Below are 22,664 nucleotides of genomic sequence, written 5' to 3' on the forward strand. Positions count from 1 at the left end.
TCAGTGGAAGAGCCATTTTTCTCAGAACTGCACCAGCAAAGCAGGGATTGAAAGCTGCTGGTAGCTAGCTGTGTTCACCAGAAAACTCTTTCACAATGTAAAGCAATTCTAAGCTTGAAATAGAAATGTTAGTGAATTATAGAAATCACCACATGTTTATGGAGGAATGTTTGTTGTATTTTAAAAATAGATAAATAAATGTAATAAATAAAAATGAAAAGTTCATATGTGAACTAGTAATGATTAATTCTGTACCCCTGAGATTCAAAAACAATGATTACAATACAAGATTTTTTTAATAACCAGTATCTTACCATCATAACATGTTTAATTTTATTTTGTTTTCTTCCAATGTATCGAGGGCTTTTTGGAACTCTAAGTGGATCATAGCTATAGGCTTGCCTCTCTCCAACTTTGTTTCCCCCTCAATTATTGTTCATAATTTAGTCAGGTTAGGGTTTTCCTTGTTGGAAATATTTTGCTTTTCCCTGTGAAGCTATTTTGTATAGAGATCATAGGTCCTCATTTTTCTCTTGGGCCTTGCAGGCTAGTACGTGCGGACCTAAGAATTACAGGCTGCTTCCTGGACTATTTGGAGTGAAGGGTCATGATTGCTTGTTCCAGTCTTCTAGCCCCATGATCAGTAATAAGGTGGGATTTTTCAAGGGTTGCCAGATAAAATTCAAGATCCTCAGTAAAATTTAAATTTCAAATAAATAATAAATTCTTTTAATATATGTATAAAATTAAAGCTTACTTATACTAAAAGTAATTTATCTGAAAGTCAAATTTAATTGAATATTCTATATTTTTATTTGCTAAACCTGAAAACCCTATCTCATTTGGGCCAATAATTACTCCTTAATGTCATTGTTGGTTTTGGGACCAAGGAAGTGTGAGGCTAAGAGTTTGGCAGATTCAGGTTCAAATTATGGCTTCTCCACACAAGAAATAGAATATCTTTTGTCTCAGAATTCTCATCTATTAAATAGAAATAATAGAAATACCTTGTGAGGCTGTGGAAAATATCAAATGAGATAATATTTGTATAGTACTTAGCACAGTGCCTGATGCCTACTAAGCACTCACTGGCTGTTACTATCATCAATTTTATACAGAACATTATGTGTGTTGGCCAAGATTTGACCTGGTATTGCAAAAACTCTCCATTTACATGGAAATCCCTTTTGACCCAGTGATTCCACTTCTAGGGATATATCCTAAGGATCCCAAAATAGCAATACAAAAAACATACGTGCACCCCTATGTTCATAGCAGTACTATTTACAATAGCCAAGATCTGGAAAGAGCTGAAGTGCCCATCAGTAGATGAGTGGATGAAAAAGCTGTGATACAACCAGTCTGAATGGCCATTATAAACAAATCAACAAACAAGTGCTGGTGAGGTTGTGGAGAAAAGGGAACACTAGTACACTGTTGGTGGGAATGCAGACTGGCACAGCCACTGTGGAAAACAGATTGGCATTTCCTCAAAAAGCTCAAAAGGGAACTGCCTTTTGACCCAGCAATTCCACTGCTGGGATTTTACCCTAAGAATCCCAAAACACCAATTCAAAAGAACCTATGCACCCTAATGTTCATAGCAGCACAATTTACAATATCCAAGTGCTGGAAGCAACCTAAGTGCCCATCAGTAAATGAGTGGATCAAAAAACTGTGGTACATTTACAAAATGGAATACTATGCAGCAGAAAGAAAGTGCTACTGCCCTTCGCCACAGCATGAATGGAACTGGAGAGCATTATGCTAAGTGAAATAAGCCAAATACCATATGATCTCAGCTATAAGTGGAACCTAATCAACAAAATGGATAAGCAAGGAAAATATAACCAGCAACACTGAAAGAAAAAGAAACCAACAGAGACAAGAGGGAAGGAGGGAGGGGGTAATGGGGAAAGGAAGTGGAAGGGTCAAATCAAGGAACATGTATAAAGGACCCATGAAAAAAGCCGAAGTGGGTAAGGATTGAAGGTGGGGCAGAGGAAAGTAGTGGTGGGAAAATGGAGACAAATGTATTTGGACAATAAAAAAAAAAAGCTGTGATACATTTACACAATGGTAAATTATGCAGCAGTAAAAAAGAAGAAACTCTTACATTTTGTGACTGCATGGATGAACCTGAGAATATCATGCTCAGTGAAATAAGCCAATCAGTGAAAGACAAATACCACATGATCTCACTTATATGTGGAATATAATGAACACAATAAACTAATGAACAAAATAGAAACAGAGGCATGGATATATGGAACAGACTGAGAGCTGCCGGAGGGAACAGGAGCGGGATGAAAGATGGTGAAAGAATTAACCAAAGAACAGGGTTAGGGGAAAGGAAGAAAAAGCTGGAATTACTATAATAGGGTAAAAAAATAAAAAATACATATTAATAAAAGAACCTCACCATTTACAGGATTAATTTGGGAATGGGACTCTCCTTAGTGTCTCTTTTGGCAATGACCAAGGCAAAGTGACATCTGGCTACTTTCTGTTTCTGAATACTCCCTTTGAGTTCCCTGTCATGAGGTGCCCCTGATTCATTCTCAAGTTAGCTTTCTCCTTTTAATACAAAGATTTTTGTGCATGTGTTTGGGCATCACCTAGAATTTCTCAAGTTAGAAGCTGTTCTCTTCCTTGATGAAGATATTTCAGTGACTGATAATCATGTTTGAAATGCTACCGTCAAGCGAATGACTTACAAGTTTGGTTGATAAAAAGGAGCATCCCTAATCAATGTAGGTTTAGATAGAAAGCAAGATACCACAGATACTGAGAACTCTCTGATTCTCACAATACGGTCAAGAAATGAATTATATTGGTTTTCCACATGCCTTCATCTTATTTTCAAAGCCTTCTTTTTTTTGCTGCCCAGTGTCTTCACTGTTTTTCCTCTCAGGAAGGACTTCAGACCTTTTATACTTTCTTCTCTGATCTACCCATCCCCCTCAAAATTTACCTATCTGCTTTACCACTTGTTCTGGCATCTAATCAGGCAGTAATTCATCTTAACATGCTAATGGATAAAAAAAGATTCTATTTACTCTCCCTCCCAAGCCACAGACTGTTTTTGACATCCTAAACCTGAAGAAGTAAGCGTAGCAGTGGCTTCCATGCAGAACCCCTTAAATCACACCACATTATCAGCTGCCTATTCTGTCTGCTTCACATGAATAGAAAGAAGCAGTAGTGCAAATAATCTAAAGATCATTTCCACTTGGTTTGTGAATGCACCACATGGTGTTGTTGTAGTTGATTTGCTTTGTTAATTATGTTCTACTTAAGCTAATGTTGAAATTGGTTCACATTTTTTAAGCTCATCTGGGCCAGAAGAGAGAAGAGCTGGTAGTGTGGCCCACTTTGAAATGAAGTAAAGCTGACTACAGCTATGAGGAGGACATGAAAGCTCTACATAGGGGCTAATAGATCTAGAAGATAAATGCAAAAAGATTAAGATAGCACTTTGCCAATTACACACGATCAGAATAGGCACACCTACCCATTATGTGACTCACTGGAAAGCCATTCTTCCCAATGACCTTCCCAGAATCTGAAATCCTCTTTATTAGTAGCCTACATTGAGGGTCTTAGTCATAAAACAACAATGATTAAGTCATTGTGTGATCTAAGAGAATGAACACATTTCCTAGCAGACACATTAAGCACTTTGTCTGACTAAATCATCAGTCATCTTTGTCACCTAGTAGAAAATGCCATGAAGAGGTAAGACACAAGTCAGTTGTGCCTTGATGGGGGTGTGGGTACACTATGAAGTCCCTAGGCAGCTATGGTGTAAGTATGGGAGCACCAAGTGCCTTGAAGCTGAGCTGGAAGGTTTACCAAAAAAAGGGTAAGACAACTTTCACCTCTTTTCCCCATTTTCTTAGTTTCCTTCTCATGGTAGATATAGAGAATGTGCAACTGTATCAAATAAATTCTTCCCTTCCTTATTCTTCTTCTGCTGGTCAGCTGGGCCTTTAAGGGCTTCTAGGGTTTCAGAAATCTTGGGTTTCTTTTGAGGCATGTCATTTAGACCCAAAACCTAACTATACATTGTATTTCCAACTCTATAAGTTGCAGCAAGGAACCATGGGGCTACTGAAATTTCTCTTTTTCTCATTGCAGTCTGCTCCCAGTTCTCAAGAGGGGTGTATGCCATCTTTGGATTCTATGACCAGATGTCAATGAACACTCTGACCTCCTTCTGTGGGGCCCTGCACACGTCTTTTGTCACGCCCAGCTTCCCAACTGATGCAGATGTGCAGTTTGTCATCCAGATGCGCCCAGCCTTGAAGGGCGCTATTCTGAGTCTTCTGGGCCACTACAAGTGGGAGAAGTTTGTGTACCTCTATGACACAGAAAGAGGTAAGAAGAGGCATCTGCTCTCCCTTTTGAACATTCATAATGTTAATTTTCATATTAGCAGTGGTGTTTAACCTTCTTCAACTCATGTTTGTTCTCTTCTTTTACAATAAATAAAACACTTTTAAATCGTATTTAACATTAAAAAATTGGACATTAAGACAAAAAAATCAAAGCAATGGTAATTTTAGAATCTAATTTTCAAACCATATATGTCCTCCCACCTCCAACTCTGGAAAGGGGGTTGTAATACCTTCCTTGTTAAGTGTTGTTAAAAAAGAGCCGCTCACCTAAAAAAATTTTTATCTGGTCTAAAATACACAAAGTAAAAGCAGCTTAGTCTAAAATAGAGAGAGGCTGAGCTAGAAAGTTTTGAAGAATTAATCTTGCTAGAAACTAAAATTAACCTTGTTTCATAAATGACAAGAACTACAACCCAAAGAGGAAAAGTACTTTTTCACACAACAGCTTAACCACAGAGCTGGGACTGGTGTCAATATCTCCAGCATCCAAGGCTTATTCCCTCAGATTACATTAGATCTTCCGTTTATAAGGCCTCAACAATGATCTGATGAAAATAATGAGTGGACATGGGCTAATCTTGGCTTTGGGGATGGATTTTTTTTTAATAGTGAGATAATATGTTGGGGACACATTATGTTGAAACAGCCTCAGAAACTAAGGGTCTGATCTTAAATAGTATACAATTAGGTATAACCATAATTCAGCTAAACAGACTCTTCTAAAACTCAGTTATCTTTTTTGGAACTCAGTTATCTTTGAGGGATTTCTCAGTAAAACCAGGGGATCCTGTCACCATGAAATTCCAAAAGACAATGTTACTTTGTTTGTCTGTAACCCTGATTACAGGCTAGGGATGGTTCTTCCTGACTTAGGGTTTTCTGACTCATAGAAGGAAGGAGCAAATGGAAGGCCTGCCTGCCTTAGGCATCCCTTCCAAGTAACTTAACTTGAAGGGTCATCTGGCTTTACAGAATGCAGAGCGCTTTACACTTCATTCTCATTTTGATGTGTCTTCAAACCCTGTCAGGAAATACTAAGGTAAGGCCTGTATTTGTCTATGGTATTTGCTTCCAAAATTATCAAATTTCATGAACCTGAAGTAGAGGCTAGAGTTAGAGTACACTCTACCACTAAGTAGCCCTCTGACCTTGACTAACTCATTGAAGCTCTCTTGGCCTTGGTCACCCCTCCAAAGGTGTGTCCCTTCTTTATGTAATATTATATAGCTTTTTTGAGATAGTATATCAGACACAGGACACTTTATATCTAGCAACTAATCCTAATTATAAATTATCAGTCAGTCAACCAATTCTACAAGCTGTTATGAACCCCCAGTGTTGTGTTCAATATTGTGATAGATGCTTACTTAATACAGTTTGAACAGGAGTAGAAAGAAAAGGACATGCATGAAACAATTCATGAACAACGCAGAACAGTATCAAATTGAGTGTTATACTACAGATTCTGATTGCTGTAAGAATTGTTAAAAGCGCACTCCAGGAAAGTAAGGTTTTCAGAGAAGGCTAGCTAGAGGAGTTTGAAGCATATGTTACTTGTGGGTGTCAAGAGAAGAGAAGAAGGGAATTTGAGAAGAGACAAAGAGCATGAACAAAGGGTAGAATCAGGAAAGTGGTGTGTGTTCTTGCAGAGCCTTGCCTGACTAGGGTATGAAACAAGTTTGAACATTCTAATTCACAATTTGCTGATTTTTTTCTATTCTTCTCTATAAATGTATTTTATTGATTATGCTATTACAGTTGTCCTAATTTTTCACCCTTTGTTCCCCTCCACCCTGTACCCCCATTCCTTCCAGCCACCCCTATACCCTTCATTCAGGTCCATGGGTTATGCATATAAGTTCTTTGGCTACTCCATTTCCTATACTGTGCTTAACATCCCCCTGTCTATTTGGTTTTGGGGGTTTTTAAAAATCATGTTTATTCTTTTACAGTTGTCTCAATTTCCCCCCTTTGCCCTCCTCCACCCATCTCATTTCACCCCACTCACCCACAGTCAGTTCCCACTCTGTTGTCCATGTCCATGGGTCATTCATACATGTTCTTTGTCTAGTCCCTTCTCCTTCTTTCCACCATTGTCCTCCTTCCCCATCCCTCTCTGGTCACTTTCAGTCTGCTCCATGTTTCCATGCCTGTGGTTTATTTTGTTCATTATTTTGTTGAATAGATTCAACTTACAGGTGAGATCATATGGTATTTGTCTTTGACCCCCTGGTTTATTTCACTTAGCATAATATTCTCCAGCTCCATCCATGTTGTCACAAAAAAATTTTAATGCATTTCATTTCTTTCACTGAGGATGAATTATCCTATTTCCATGTACTGTATACAGTGTAATATAGCCATAACAATCTTTCAGAACTAAAGTTTGTGAATCAGACAGCTTCCCTCATGAAACTGTTTTGAAAATAAATATCAGTTCTACTAACACAGCAACCTCCCATTTATTCAAAGTCAGGAGATAAAGTTCATGTATTTTTCTCCTAATCTCCCATGACTCTTCTTTGTTCATTAGCTCTTTATTAGAGGAAAGGAAGGAAAAGTTCATCAATGTCTATTTCTTATCCCTGCATTTTTTTTCAAATCATCTCAGTTAATACTTTAGACAATTCTAGGGTCTTGTAGCCAAAATATACCTTTCTGACTCATGCATATGTTAATATTTTTTTCTATAGCCATTCAACTGGTAGGGACAAAATCTGTTCTGTTTAAGAAATACCTTCCATAAACATTTATACTAATCTCCTCCATGGAAAGCCTTCTTAAAACACTGCACCATGACCCTGTTTCAAAATTTTCAATGGATTCTCTTTTATTGCCCACTTTGAAAGAAAAAAGTAGTCTGTTCTTTCAGATTCAACATAATTACGTCTCAACCAACTAACAAACCTGTTTGTTGTTCCTATGTTACCTAATGAGAACCTTCCACTGCAGGAAGCTTCCATTTTTCACTTTTGTGCAAATGTACCAGAACCATGCTTGCCTCAGCAACTTCTACTACTACCTGGAATTCCTCCCTTCATCTTGATTATGAAAATTCTGCCTATCATTCCAGTTTTCAAAATTCACTTCAAGCACTTTCTCCCCAAGGTGGCCTTTCCTGACCACATGAACTCAGTGATACATTCATTCATTCATTCATTCAATAGTGCTAGGGTTACAATGATGAACAAGATAGATATGGTTCCTGCTATTATAAAGCTTAAGTTCTAATGAGGGATGCAGAAAAAAACAAGTAAACCAACAAATAAAATGATTACACATTTAGATAAGGTGCTCTGAAGGAAACAAAGAAACAGATTCTAATGGATAGGACCTAATTTTTTTAAATTTTATTTTAATTTATTTTTTCAAATACATTTGTCTCTGCCACCCCCCACCACTTTCCCTTGCTCCCTCCCTCCTTCCCTCCCTCAGCTCTTCCCCTTTGGTTTTGTCCATGAGTCCTTGCTATATGTTCCTTGACTTTCCCCTTCCCTTCCTTTTCCCCACCCCTCTCCCTCCTTCCCTCTTGTCTCTGTTGATTTCTTTTCCTTTCAGTGTTGCTGGTCTTATTTTCCTTGCATCTTTGTATTGTTGGTGAGGTTCCACTTATAGGTGAGATCATAAGGTATTTGTCTTTCGCCCCCTGGCTTATTTCGCTTAGCATAATGCTCTCCAGTTCCATCCATGCTGTCGCGAAGTTTAGTAGTTCTTTTTTTCTTTCTGCTGCATAGTATTCCATTCTGTATACGTACCATAATTTTTTGATACAATCATCTACTGATGGGCATTTAGGTTGCTTCCAACACTTGGCTATTGTCAATTGTGCTGCTATGAACATTGGGGTGCATAGGTTCTTTGGTACTGGCATTTTGGTATTCTTAGGGTATAGTCCCAGCAGGGGAATCACTGGATCAAAAGGCAGTTCCATTTTCAGCTTTTTGAGGCAATTCCACACTGCGTTCCACAGTGGCTGCACCAGTCTGCATTCCCACCAACAGTGTACTAGTGTTCCCTTTTCTCCACAGCCTCGCCAGCACTTGTTGTTTGTTGATCTGTTTATGATGGCCATTCTGACCGGTGTGAGGTGGTACCTCATGGTGGTTTTGATCTGCATTTCTCTGATGGCTAGTGATGCTGAGCATCCTTTCAAATGCCTCTGGGCCCTCTGTATCTCCTCCTTGGAAAAGCGTCTGCCCAGGTCCTTTGCCCATTTTTTGATTGGAACGTTTGTCTTGTTGGAGTGGAGTCGAGTGAGTTCTTTATATATCTTGGAGATCAAACCTCTATCTGATGTATCATTAGCGAATATATTTTCCCATAGGGTTGGCTCCCTTTTCATTTTGCTGATGTTTTCTTTAGCCGTGCAGAAGCTTCTTATTTTGATGAGGTCCCACTTGCTTATTCTTTCCTTTATGTCCCTTGCTTTAGGAGACATATCACTGAAAAATTGCTGCGTGGGATATCTGAGAGTTTCCTGCCAATGTTCTCCTCTAGGACTTTGAACGTGTTGTGACTAATATTTAAGTCTTTTATCCATCTTGAGTTTATTTTTGTGTATGGTGTCAGCTGATGATTCAATTTCAGTTTTTTGCATGTGGCCGTCCAGCTCTCCCAACACCATTTGTTGAAGAGGCTATTATTGCTCCATTTTATGCTTCTGCCCCCTTTGTCAAATATGAGATGCCCATATAGTCCTGGGCTTATTTCTGGGCTTTCTATTCTGTTCCACTGGTCTATGGGTCTGTTCTTGTGCCAGTACCAGATTGTTTTGAGTATAGTCGCTTTGTAGTAGTGTTTGATGTCCAGTATTGTGATCCCTCCTACTTTGCATTTCTTTCTCAAAACTGCTGAGACTATTCGGGGTCATTTATGATTCCATATAAATTTTTTAAATGTCTGTTCTATTTCTGTGAAATAGGTCCTTGGTATCTTAATAGGGATTGCATTGAATCTATAAATTGCTTTGGGTAGTATGGACATTTTGATGATATTAATTCTTCCAATCCATGAGCACGGTATATGCTTCCATTTATTTGTGTCTTCCTTAATTTCTTTTTTCAATGTTGTATAGTTTTCTGCGTACAGGTCTTTTACGTCTTTGGTTAAATTTATGCCTAGGTACTTTATTTTTCTTCTTGCTATATCGATTGGTATTTTTTTTCTGATTTCTTCTTCTATTGCATTGCTGGTGTACAAAAATGCCTTTGATTTCTGAATGTTGACTTTGTATCCTGCTGTTTTGCCAAATTCACTTATTAGGTTAAGGAGTTTTTTGGTAGAGTCTACAGGGTTTTCTATGTACACTATCATGTCCTCTGCAAACAATGACAGCTTTACTTCCTCCTTTCCTATTTGGATGCCTTTTATCTCTTTCTCTTGTCTGACCGCTGTGGCTAGGACTTCCAATACGATGTTGAAAAAAAGTGGTCAGAGCGGACATCCTTGTCATGTTCCCTATCTTAGTGGAAAAGCTTTCAGTTTTTTCCCGTTGAGTATGATATCGGCTGTAGGTTTTTCATATATGGCCTTTATTACGTTGAGGAATGCCCCATTTATTCCCATTTTGCTGAGTGTTTTGATCATAAATTGGTGCTGTACCTTATCGAATGCTTTTTCTGCATCTATCGAGAGGATCATGTGGTTTTTGTCTTTTCTTTTATTTATGTGATGTATCACGTTTACTTATTTGCGTGTATTGAACCATCCCTACATGCCTGGGATGAATCCCACTTGATCGTGGTGGATAATCTTTCTAATGTATTGCTGGATGCGGTTTCCAATATTTTGTTGAGGATTTTAGCATCTATGTTCATCAGCGAAATTGGCCTGTAGTTTTCCTTCTTTGTAGGGTCTTTATCTGGTTTTGGGATCAGGGTGATGCTGGCCTCATAGAAAGAGTCTGGCAGTCTTCCCTCCTCTTGGATTTTTTGGAATAGACTGAGAAGGACAGGGGTTAGCTCTTCCTTAAATGTTTTGTAAAATTATCCTGTGAAATCATCCGGCCCAGGGCTTTTGTGTGCCGGGAGTGTCTTGATGACCGCTTCAATTTCCCCAGATGTTATCGGTCTGTTCAAGCTTTCTGTTTCTTCCTCCTTCAGTGTTGGAAGATTATACCTTTCTAGAAATTTGTCCATTTCATCAAGATTTTCAAATTTCTTGGCATATAATTGTCCATAGTAGTTTCTAACGATTCTTTGTATTTCTGTGGTATCAGTTGTTATTTCTCCTCTTTCATTTCTGATATTATTAATTTGGGTCCTCTCCCTTTTATTCTTGATGAGTCTGCTTAAAGGCTTGTCAACTTTATTAATCTTTTCAAAGAACCAGCTTCTGGATTGGTTGATCCTCTGAATTGTTCTTTTCGTCTCTATGTCATTCAGTTCTGCTCTAATCTTGACTATTTCCTTCCTTCTCCTTCCTCTGAGATTTATTTGTTGTTGTTTCTCCAGTTCTTGAAGTTGTAGTGTTAGGTCTTTTATTTGAAATGTTTCTATCTTTTTTAGGTAAGCCTGTATTGCTATGAACTTCCCTCTCAGGACCGCCTTTGCTGTGTCCCATAGGTTTTGGACTGTTGTCTGTTCATTTTCATTTGTTTCCAGAAACTTTTGATTTCTTTTCTTATCTCATTATAGACTCATTCATTGTTTAATAGTCTACTGTTCAGTCTCCATGAGTTTGCAAGTTTTTGAAGTTTCTTTTTGAGGTTGATTGGATAGGACCTAATTTTAAAAAAGATTCTACCCTGGCTGATGTGGCTCAGTGGACTGAGTGCTGGCCTACAAACCAAAGGGTAACCGGTTCAATTCCCAATCAGGACACACGCCTGGGTTGCAGGCTAAGTCCCCAATAGGGCACACAGGAGGTAACCACACATTGATGTTTCTCTCCCTGTCTTTTCCCTCCCTTCTCCTCTGTATAAAGATAAATAAAGAATCTTTGAAATTTCTAATAAAAAAATTCTGTAATGGCCTCATTGAGAGGAAACAAACTGAGAATTTAAAAAATTAGAAGATGGTCATGTGAGGAATAAAGGGAAAGAGACTCAGGCAGTAGTCATGGCATATGCAAAGGCCCTGTGGCAGGAAACTCCTTGACACATTTGAGGAACTGAAGTGGTTAAAATGTAGTGATGTGCCTGAAAATGGCCTGAGATGAGACTGTAGAGGTAGATGGAGACAGATTACAGCCATGGAGTATGGATGGGAGCCATGGTTAGAAGTATGGATTGTATTCTAACTGCAAGGAGAAGTCATTGGAACATGCTAACCGAGCAGAGAAGGCATAGATTGTATGATCTAATTTAAGTTTCTGTAGAAAATGGAGTGTGGTGTAAAGGTGAAGGAAGGAAGAAGAATTAAAAGACCATTGTGTTCTACTAGGTGAGAAGGTGCAGCTTAGACTAGGTTAAAGCTGTAGAAAAGTGAATGGAGTTGAAGTACATTTTGAACCCAGAATCGGCAGAACTTGAGGACCGATTGATTGTGGGATGTGAGGGAAAGGAAGAACTAATGGATGATGATTAAGCTTTGGCTTGAGAGATTGGGTAAAATAATGTGATATTTATTGAGATGACTAGGCAAGAGAAGAACAAGTGTTGAGCAGAGATCTTGCCTGCCTCTCAATACCCACAGAACATTTTTGTCCATGTTATTCACTTGGCACTTAACATGACTGCTTTCCGTTATTATTTCATTGAGTTTGCTATATACCTTTCCAAGCCCCTCTTTCAACTATGATAATAAACAATTGCTTGGCCTCTAAATTTATACTTTGGACCCACTCTTGTAAATATCAGAGATATGGATACATACTGTTTTCCCAATTCAGTTATTGATTCATCAAGAATAAGCCATGTCTTTTTACAATGTTGGCCTGAAAGAAAGAGAACAACAAAGAAGGGAAGGGAAGGGAGGGAGGTATAGAAGGTAGGAAGGAGTTAGGGAAGGTGGGAGGGGAAGAAGAGAGAGAACTCAGTTGATAAATCAAACGATGTGATACAGTTCTTTAAAATATTCAATAAAGTATCTATTCTGTATACTCTCATTTTCTACAATGATCATTTATTGCTTTAGTAATAAAAATTATGGGGGAAAATTACAACTGCAAAATGTAATTTTAGAATATTTTAAAGTACCTAAGAGACAAATAGAAGAGAGAATGACAGAAGGGAGCACCTATAATTACATTCAAATAAGCTAAATATACCATACAAATGATGTGACTTCACTGTATAAGGACAGAGATTAGTGAGGGGCTGAGAAATGGGTTAAGTATTGGAGGTCATTTTAAAGATCTGTAGCAAAATTTTATGGATTATTACATTTAATCCTCATGGCATACTCATACCATTACAACAGAGAAAACAGAGGCATAAAAATTATGAAATTATGAAACATTGAGTGGACTTCAATGTTTTGTTGGCTACACTTTGATTTCTGTCTACAGAGAAAGGTCTAATTTGTGTTTGCAGGACATTACTTTGCTTAGTTACATAGGTCATCACTTTGGTTCATTAATAAAGTTCGAAATTATGCTCTTTGGGCTATTACATAAAAATTCAGTTCTTGGAAAAATTATGTTTGATTATGTGTGATCTCTGCCCTCTCTGTGCATTCTCCTCTTTATTTTTTTATTTAATCTTTATTGTTATTTTTCCATTACCATTTAGTCCCCTTATACACCCCTTCTGCCAACAATCACCACACTATTTTCAATGTCCTTGAGTTTTTTCCTTTCTGCACAATCTCTCAACCTCTAACCTCCCCCAGCCACTAGCTGTCATCCTGCTCTCCATCTGTGAGTCTGCTCCCATTTTGCTTGTTAGTTAAGTTTGTTCATTAGATTCCACATATGAGTGGAATCATATGATATTTGTATTTCTCTGACTGGCTTATTTCACTTAGCATAAAGTTCTCAAGTCCATATGTTATGTCACAAAAGGTAAAATTATTCTTTACGGTCAAGTAGTATGCCATTGTGTAAATGTCCCGTAGTTGTATTATCTGCTTGTCTACTGATGGATACTTGGGCTGCTTCCATATATTGGTAACTGTAAATAACACTGCAATGAACATAGGGGTGCTTATGTTCTTTCAAATTAGTGGGTTGGCTTCCTTCAGATATATCCCCAGAAGTAGAATCACTAGGTTGAAAAGCAGACCCATTTTTAATCTTTTGAGGTACCTTCATACTGCTTTCCACAGTGGCTGCACCAGTCTGCATTCCCACCAACAGTGCAAAAGGGTTCCCCTTTCTCCACATCCTTGCCAGCACTTGTTTTTTTATTTATTGATGATACGCATTCTGACAGGTGTGAGATAGTTTCTCATTGTGGTTTAATTTGTATTTCTCTGATGATTAGTGATGTTGAGCATCTTTTCATATGTCTATTGAGCATGTCTATGTCCACTTTGGAGAAGTGTCTATTCAGGGCCTTTGCCCGTGTGTGTGTGTGTGTGTGTGTGTGTGTGTGTGTGTTGAGTTTTGTAAGTTCTTTATAAATTTTGGATATTAACCCCTTATCAGAAGTATCAGCAAATATGTTCTCCCAATCTGTGGGTTGCCTTTTTATTTTGTTGATTTCCATTGCTGTGCAAAAATGTTTTAGTTTGATGTGGTCCCATTTGTTTAGTATTTCTTTTCTTTCCATGCCTGAGGAGATATATCCAATAAAATATTGTTACGAGCAATGTCTGAGATTTTGTTCCCTATGCTTTCTTCTATGATTTTTAGGGTTGAGGGTCTAACATTTAAGTCTTTGATCCATTTTGAATTTATTCTTGTGTGTGGTGCAGAATTTATTCTGCACCTATTTGTCTAACTTTCTCAAAAATATTTATTTTTTAAATTTATTTATTTCTTTTTAAAAAATTTTCACAAACATTAGTCTCCATTTATCCACCACCACTTTACCCTGCCTCACCCACCCCGACGTCCCACCCTCAATCCTTCCCCACCTTGGTTTCATCCATGTGTCCTTCACACCTGTTCCTTGATCTGACCCTTCCTCTTCCCCTCCCCACTATCCCCTTCTCTCCCTCCCTCCCGTCCCTGTCAGTTTCTTCTTTTTTTCAGTGTTGCTGGTTATATTTTGCTTGCTTGTTTGTTTTGTTGATTAGGTACACTTAGGGGTGAGATCATATGGTATTTGTTTTTCACCCCCTGGCTTCATTCACTTAGCATAATGCTCTCCAATTCCATCCATACTGTCGCGAAGGGCAGTAGCACTTTCTTTCTGCTGCATAGTATTCCATTGTGTAAATGTACCATGGTTTTTTGATCCACTCATTTACTGATGGGCAATTAGGTTGCTTCCAGCACTTAAGCTATTGTCAAGTGTGCTGCTATGAACATTGGCATGCACACGTTGTTTTGAATTGGGGTTTGGGGATTCCTTTGGTATAATCCCAGCAGTGGAATCGCTGGGCCAAAAGGCAGTTCCCTTTTGAGCTTTGTGAGGAAATTCCAAACTGGTTTCCACAGTGGCTGCACCAGTCTGCATTCCCACCAACGTTGTACTAGGGTTCCCTTTTCTCCACAACCTCGCCAGCACCCGTTGTTTGTTTCTTTATTTATGATGGCCATTCTGACCACTGTGAAGTGATATCTCATTGTGGTTTTAATTTGCATTTCTCTGATGACTAGTGATGATGAGCATCCTCTCATATGTCTCTGGGCCCTGTGTATGTCCTCCTTGGAGAAGTGTCTGTTCAGGTCCTTTGCCCATTTTTTTTTAATTGAATTGTTTGTCTTCCCGGAGTAGAGTCGTGTGAGTTCTTTATATATTTTTAGATCAAACCCCTGTCTGAGGTATCATTGGCAAATATATTTTCATACGGTTGGCTCGCTTTTCATTTTGCTGATGTTTTCTTTAGCCGTGCAGAAGCTTCTCATTTTGATGAAGTCACATTTGTTTATTTTTTCCTTTTTGTCGCTTGGTCTAGGGGAAATATCAGTGAAAATATTGCTGCGTGGGATATCTGAGAGTTTCCTGCCTGTGGTCTCCTCTAGGATTTTTATGGTGTCGTGACTTATATTTAAGGCTTTTATCCATCTTGAGTTTATTTTTATGTATAGCCAACACCATTTATTGAATAGAACATCTTCAGCCCATTGTATGTGCTTGCTTCCACTGTTGAACATTAATTAACTATAAATGTGTGGATTTGTTCCTGGGTTCTCTAATCTGTTCCATTGATCTACACGTCAGTTTCTGTGCCACTACCATGCTGTTTTGAATAAAATGGCCTTGTAGTATAATCTGATATTAGGTAATGTGATTCCTTCAACATAGTTCTTCTTTCTCAGGTTCACTGTTGCTATGCAGGGTCCCTTGGGGTTCCATATTAATTTTTGAAATATTTGTTCTAGTTCTGTGAAATATGTCATTGTAGTCTTGATAGGATTGCAATTAATCTATACATTGCTATGGGTAGTATGGACATTTTAATGATGTTAAATCTTCCTATCCATGAACACGGTATGTGCTTCCACTTATTTGTATCTTCTTTGATTTCTTTCTTCACTGTCTTATAATTTTCCAAGTACAGGCCATTTACACCTTTGGTTAGGTTAATTCCTAGGTATTTTATTCCTTTGGAAGCAATTGTGAATGGAATTGTTTTCTCAATTTCCCTTTCGGTTAGTTTATTATTGGCATAAAAATGCAACTGATTTCTGGATATTAACTTTGTATCCTGCCACTTTGCTGAATTCATTGATCAGTTCCAATAGTTTCTCAGTGGAATCTTTGGGGTTTTCTATGTACAGTATGATGTCATCTTCGAATAAAGACAGTTTTACTTCTTCCTTTCCAATTTGGATACCTTTTATTTCTTCTTCTTGTCTCATTTCTGTGGCTAGGTCTACCAGTGCTATGTTGAATAAGAGAAGTGAAAGTGGACATCCCAGTCTTGTTGTTGATCTTAAGGGGAACACTTGCATTTTTTCCCGTTGAGTATAATGCTAGCAGTGGGTCTGTCACATATGACCTTTATTTTGTTTAGGTATGTTCCCTCTATTTCCACTTTGCTGAGAGTTTTTATAATAAATAGGTGCTGGATTTTATCAAACGTTTTTTCTTTATCTATTGATATGATTATGTGGTTTTAAACCTTCATTTTATTTATGTGGTGTATCTCATTTATAGGTTTGTGAATGCTGTACCATCTTTGCACTCCCAGAATAAATCCCACTTGATCATGGTGTATGATCTTTTTGATGCATTGCTGCATTCAGTTTGCTAATATGTTGTTGAGGATTTTAGCGTCTATGTCCACCAGGTATATAGGCCTATAATTTACTCCCTTTGTAGTGTCTTTATCTCATTTTGGAATTATAATAATGCTGGCTTCATAAAAAGAGATTGGGAGCCTTCCCTCCTCTTGAATTTTATGAAATAGTTTGACAAGGAGAGCTGTTAGTTCTTCTGTGAATGTTTGGTAAAATGAAGCCGTCCAGTCCAGGGCTTTTGTTTATTAGGAGTTTTTTGATTACTGCTTCAATTTCAGTAGGTGCAATCTGTCTACTGAGATTCTCTGATCCTTCCTGATTTACTTTTGGAGGATGGTATGTTTCTAGGAATTTATCCATTTCACCCAGGTTGTCCAGTTTGTTGGCATATGGTTATTCATAATATTTTCTTACAATCCTTTGTATTTTTTTGGTGCCAGTTGTTATTTTTCCTCCTTCACTTTTGATTTTATTTATTTGGGTTCTTTCTCTTTTTCTCTTGATGATTCTGGTTAGAGGTCTGTCAATCTTGTTTATCTTTTCAAAGAACCAGCTCTTGGACTCATTGATCTTCTGTATCCTTTTTAAGACTCCTTTTCACTTATTTCTGCTCTGGTCTTTATTATTTCCTTCCTTCTACGCACTTTGGGCCTTGTTTGTTGTTCCTTTTCAAGTTCCTTTCAGTGTGAAGTTAGATTGTTTATTTGAGCTTTTTCTTGTTTTTGAGATAGGCCTGTAACGCTATGAATTTCCCTCTTAGGATTGCTTCCCCAGTGTCCCACAGATTTTGGATTGTTGAGTCTTCATTTTAATTTGTTTCAAGATATCTTTAGATTTCTTCCTTGATCTCATTGTTGACTCATTCATTGTTTTAAAACATGTTACTTAGCTTTCATGTCTTTGCGTGTTTTTCAGCGTTCTTCTTGTGATTGACTTCCGGTTTCATAGCATTGAGGTCAGAGAAGATGCTTGATATGATTTCAATCTTCTTAAATTTATTGAGGCTTGTTTGTGTCCTAACATGTGGTCTATCCAAGAAAATCTTCAGTGTGCACTTTAAAAGAATGTATATTCTGCTGCTTTGGGATGAAATGCTCAGGAGATATCAATTAAATCCATTTTATCTAGTGTGTCATTTAATGCTGCTGTCTCCTTGTTGATTTTCTGCCTGAAAGATCTATCCATTGAGGTCAACAGGGTGTTAAAATCGTAGACTATGACTGTATTTCTGTCAATCTCTCCCTTTATGTCCATCAAGATTTGCTGCACATATTTAGGTGCTCTCGTGCTGGGTGTGTAAAGGTTTGCTAGGACTATATCCACTTCTTGGATTGTTCCCTTTACTATTATGTAGTGTACTACTTTGTCTCCTACTATAGCCTTGGTTTCAAAGTCTATTTTGTGGGCTATTAGTACTGCTATCCCAGCCTTTTCTTCCTATCCATTTGCATGAAATATCTTTCCCCATCCCTTTACCTTTAGTCTGTGTGTTTCTCTTGATATGAGATGGCTCTCTTGGAGGCAGCATATAGCTAGGTCTCTGTCATTTGGTTGCAGCATTTAAGCCATTTACATTTAAGGTGATTATTGATAGTGATATGTTCAGTGCCATGTTATTGTTAGACTTTTCTCTCTCTTATTTCCCTTCTCCTCTTCCTCCTCCTTCTTTTTCTTCTTTCTTCTTCCTCCTCCCCTCCTCCTCCTCTTCTTCTTCCTCCCCCTCCTCCTCCTCTTCTTCCCTTCTCCTTCTCCTTTCTTTCTTTCTTTCTATCTCTCTCTTCTTCTCTTCCTTCTCCTTATTCTTCTCTTTCTTTCTTTTTTCTTTTCTTCTTTCTTCTTCTCTTCTTCTTCTTTTTCTTCTTCTTCTCCTTCTCCTTCTCCTTCTCCTTCTTCTCCTTCTCCTTCTTCTCTTCCTCCTTCTCCCCCCCTTATTCTTCTTTAAGCAAGCCTTTTAACATTTGTTAAAATACTGGTTTGGTGTTAACAAACTCCTTTAGCTTTTCTTTTCTGGGAAGCTCCTTCTTTCTCTTTCAATTTTAAATGGTAGCCTTGCTGGGTAGCCTTGGTTGTAGGTTTTACTTTCTTCACCTTTAGTATTTCATGCCACTCCCTTCTGTCCTGAAATGTTTCTGCTGAGAAATCAGATGACAGTCCTATTGGTGCTCCTTTATATATAGCTACCTACTTTTCTCATCCAGCTTTTACGATTCCTTGTCTTTAAGCCTTCTCATTTTAATTATGATGTGTCTCAGTGTAGGCCTCTTTGGGGCCAACTTGTTTGGGACTCTCTGATATTCCTGGGCTTGTGTGTTTTTTTTTTTCCCTTCACCAGATTAGGGCAGTTTTTGGTCATTATTTCTTCAAATAGGTTCTCAATCTTTTCTTTCACTCTCTCTTCTTCTGGTATTCCCATGATGTAGATGTTGTTACACTTCATGTGGTCCAAAATGTTTCTTAAACTCTTCTCATTATTTTTAATCCTTTATTCTTTTTGCTGCTCTGCCTGGTTATTTTTTTCTACCTTGTCTTCCAAATCACTGACGTGATCCTCTGCTTCATCTACACTACTGTTTATTCCTTTCAGTGCAGTGTTTATCTCAGATATTGCATTCTTTATTTCTGACTGATCCTTTTTTATGGTTTTTGTGTCTTTTTTCATGCTCTTGAGTATCCTTATAATCATTACTTTGAGTTCTATATCTGGTAAATTGCTTGCCTCCATTTCATCTAGTTCTGGATAATTCTCTTGTTCTTTCATTTGAGGTCTGTTTCTTTGTCTTCCCATTTTGGCGCTTTTTTTTATTTTCCACCTTAGATTTTAAACTAATCAAATGTCAGGCCGATTAGTTGTTAATCTAATAAATCTGTGACCAACAGTCAGACTGAAGCACCACAGGGCAGAGCAGAGCAGAGTAATTTCTATGGACAGGGCGGTTGTTTCTCCTCAGGCTGATGTCATTCATAGAGGAGTGCTCTGCCTGAGAGAGATGGCTCCTGCAGATTGGGGAATGACTCAGCACATAGATCCTAGGAGCTGTTCCCTCAGTTCTCTCCCCAGAGCCACAAACCCTAGACTGTCCTCAAGCATCTCTAGCCCACTCTGCCCTCCCTTTGCTGTACACAGGGTAAGTAGCTGCTAATGAAATTTTGTGCTTTGGCCCTTAAAAAGGCTTTTTGTGTCTCTAGTTGTCTCTCCTTGGCTAACACAATCCCTGCTGCTTTTCACAGCTGGATGTTATCTGGTATTATCTAAGTTCCTTTCCTGGCCCTAGTGCTGTAGGCTAGGGAGCCTAGCTTGGGGTTTTGGCCCCACACTTCTCAGGGGGATCCTCCAGCCACTGAACTATCCCTCCAGCACTTCATCTGCTGCTCATGAGAACAGAGCCAGCTTTCTCGTGTCTCCTCCATACTCCCTACCAGTCATGTTGTGGTGAGGTATTTTCTTTAATTTATCCATGGCTATGAGTCTTCTCTCCAGCTAGTGTTCAGTTGATTATTCAAGATTTCTCTACAATTTATTTGTGATTCTAGATTGGTCCTGGGAGGAAGTTAGTGCAGCTTCTACTTACTCCCCCACTATCTTGGGATCTTTTCCCAGAAGTCCTATAATTTTAGAACCTAAAAGAATCACTCTAGATATTACTTGCTTATTTATGTGTTTGTGCTTCCCTTTAAAACTATGAGCTTAGGGCAGGCTATCTGTTTCGTATACTTCTATAAATGCCAATAATGCCCCTGACATACGACCCCTGCACTCAAATTGTTAGTTGAAGAACAAATGAGTCCATTTCTTCATTTTACAGATGTGGAATCTGAGTACCAGAAAGGCTCTGTGACTTGCCCAAGATCACACACCTATTTAGAAGCAGAGCTGGGCATGGAGCTGAGGTGATGGTTTCATGATGCTTTTCTTCAGCATCCTTAATGGGACCAATCACTTCTCAATACAGGGTGTTCTTGATGTGTGCATGAAGGTTCTGATTATTTGAGAAGATACAGAATGTTCCTGGAGAACTTTTCTCTATTTCTCAAAATTCTTACCCACCTTCTAGATGCATACAGACCTCTTGAGATTATCTTTAAAAAACTTGGGGCATGGCATGCCAGACTCTGTGTGGCTATTTGCCTATGAGAAGGATAATATGGCCCCTTAAGTATACTGTGCAACTTTTGTTAATCTCAGTTTAGAGAAATTTCCAAACATCTCTTTCCTCTAATAACTCATGATTGGTCTTCATCTATGAAATCATCTAACCCTTTTTATTTGTCGGGGGGAGAAGCTATATTTATATTTTCAGTCTAATCCAGTATTTTGTGTAATGAGTTCCATATGTTTCCTCCATTTTCTACCTTCTATGAGAAGTAGGACTTCCTTTATTTTTCCTAAACTCACCTCTATGGGCTATATGCTATTAACACACATTCACATACTCATACATGTGATTTAGGAGGGAAAATGATCCCACTATTAATTATCTTTGTTTACAAGCATATTAAAAATTCAAGTGAAAGGAAGTTGAAGTAATACAATTGAAAGGGAACACAGTGGAAGAGAATTACCACAAAGAGAAAAATGTAAATCCTTGACCAAACAGAGGCCTATGACTCAGGAGTCGATGGAAATATGTCAGAGGCCTGCTATAGAGCTAGGGCCTGGCCATGCACTGCCTGAATACAGTGCAGTTAAAGCACCTTCTAAAAGTTCAGTATGGCCCAGGGAACGAAACATGTCAGCCTGCTCACCTGACATGATCTTAATTAGCCTCTATTCTACTGCTGAGAAAGCCTGCTGAGGCAGTTAGCACCAGAGAATTAGTCAGATCCTTTGTGGAGTTGACAAAGCAGGACAGCAGCTGGTACTGGCAACTTATTGATTGGAAAGAATTCAGGAAGAGTGGAGAGTGATGTAGTCTTTATTTGTGGCCCTTCTTTTCACCTGAATGAAGATGCCCCACGGAGACTGCAGGGGGAGAGGGAAGGTGGGGCCCTGTGAGCTGTGCTCTACCTTAACCTCTATCCCTCTCTTCTCCCCAGTCATAATCTGTCTTCCTTCTGGTCAATACACTTTTCTGTTAAGGCATCATATGTACCCATACTGATGCAGAACAGTGTGTTTGACTGCAACAGAGAGAGAGAGCACTGTTGATTTTGTTGCAAATTACACTTTTTCTACAGAATTAGTTGAGAAAATGGAATTTTGCCAGTATTCCCCTCCCTCCCTTTGTTTATTGCCTATTTTCAACAGCTCTGTAATTGCTTTCTATTTAGTAAAAAGAACATTGTTCCTTTTTTTGGTTTTTCTTTTAATTGTGTTTCTTGCCCTGAGCTCTGACATTTGTTGATGGGAATGCCATGTTGTTTTGGCTCTAGATACTAAGTTGACCTTAGCAATCAAGGCAAGATCATTACTAGGGAAGGCAGTTGAGTGGTAAGCTCAGAAAATTTTGCAAATTCTTCCATGTAGCCTTCCCTGATAATTCCAGCATGCCTATTTTGAACTCTCTATTATTTGAACTCCCACAGTATGTCAAATCTGTACTACACAACCTAGCTCTTGTATTATGCTTTTTTTTTGTGCTTATCTTTGCTTCATGAGCATTAATTGAATCCTCTATCTGACTTAATGTAAGTTTTTATAAACCAAAGGCTCTACTTCATATTGAACATAGCTCTTAACACTAGTCTAGGCACAGTAAGAGACACTCAATAAAAGCTAGATTTGTTCATTGACAACTCCTTGAGGAGTTTCTGTAGCCATTTGTCCTTTGATTCTACTTCCACCTTGGCACTATTGATATTTTGGCCCAGGTAATTCTTTGATAGGGAAGAGTTACTGTCTTGTGCACTATAGGATGCTTAGCAGCACTCCTGGCTTTTATCCCTTGCTAAAATATCCCCAGACATAGTCAAATATCCCCTTAAGGGTGCAAAATCAACTTCCCTTCCTGTTGAAGACCACTGTTTTATAATGATAATAAAATGGTGAGATAAAATTATTGAACACTTTACTGTGTTCAGTTGGTGCTAAAG

General features: G+C 38.3%; 1 protein-coding gene across 1 annotated transcript in view; it reads left to right on the forward strand.

Annotated features, from left to right (window-relative positions):
* GRIA3 (glutamate ionotropic receptor AMPA type subunit 3) overlaps positions 1–22,664 on the forward strand; it is a 393,069-nt gene that overhangs the window by 79,977 nt on the left and 290,428 nt on the right. Inside the window, exon 3 of the mRNA XM_054576984.1 lies at positions 4,141–4,380. Coding sequence (XP_054432959.1) covers positions 4,141–4,380 — 240 coding nt within the window. The remainder of the gene's footprint in view (positions 1–4,140; positions 4,381–22,664) is intronic.

The sequence above is a fragment of the Pteronotus mesoamericanus genome, unplaced genomic scaffold (assembly GCF_021234165.1).
Source record: "Pteronotus mesoamericanus isolate MK-2021 breed Mesoamerican mustached bat unplaced genomic scaffold, CSHL_Meso_final contig_40, whole genome shotgun sequence".
NCBI classification, from domain to species: Eukaryota; Metazoa; Chordata; class Mammalia; order Chiroptera; family Mormoopidae; genus Pteronotus; species Pteronotus mesoamericanus.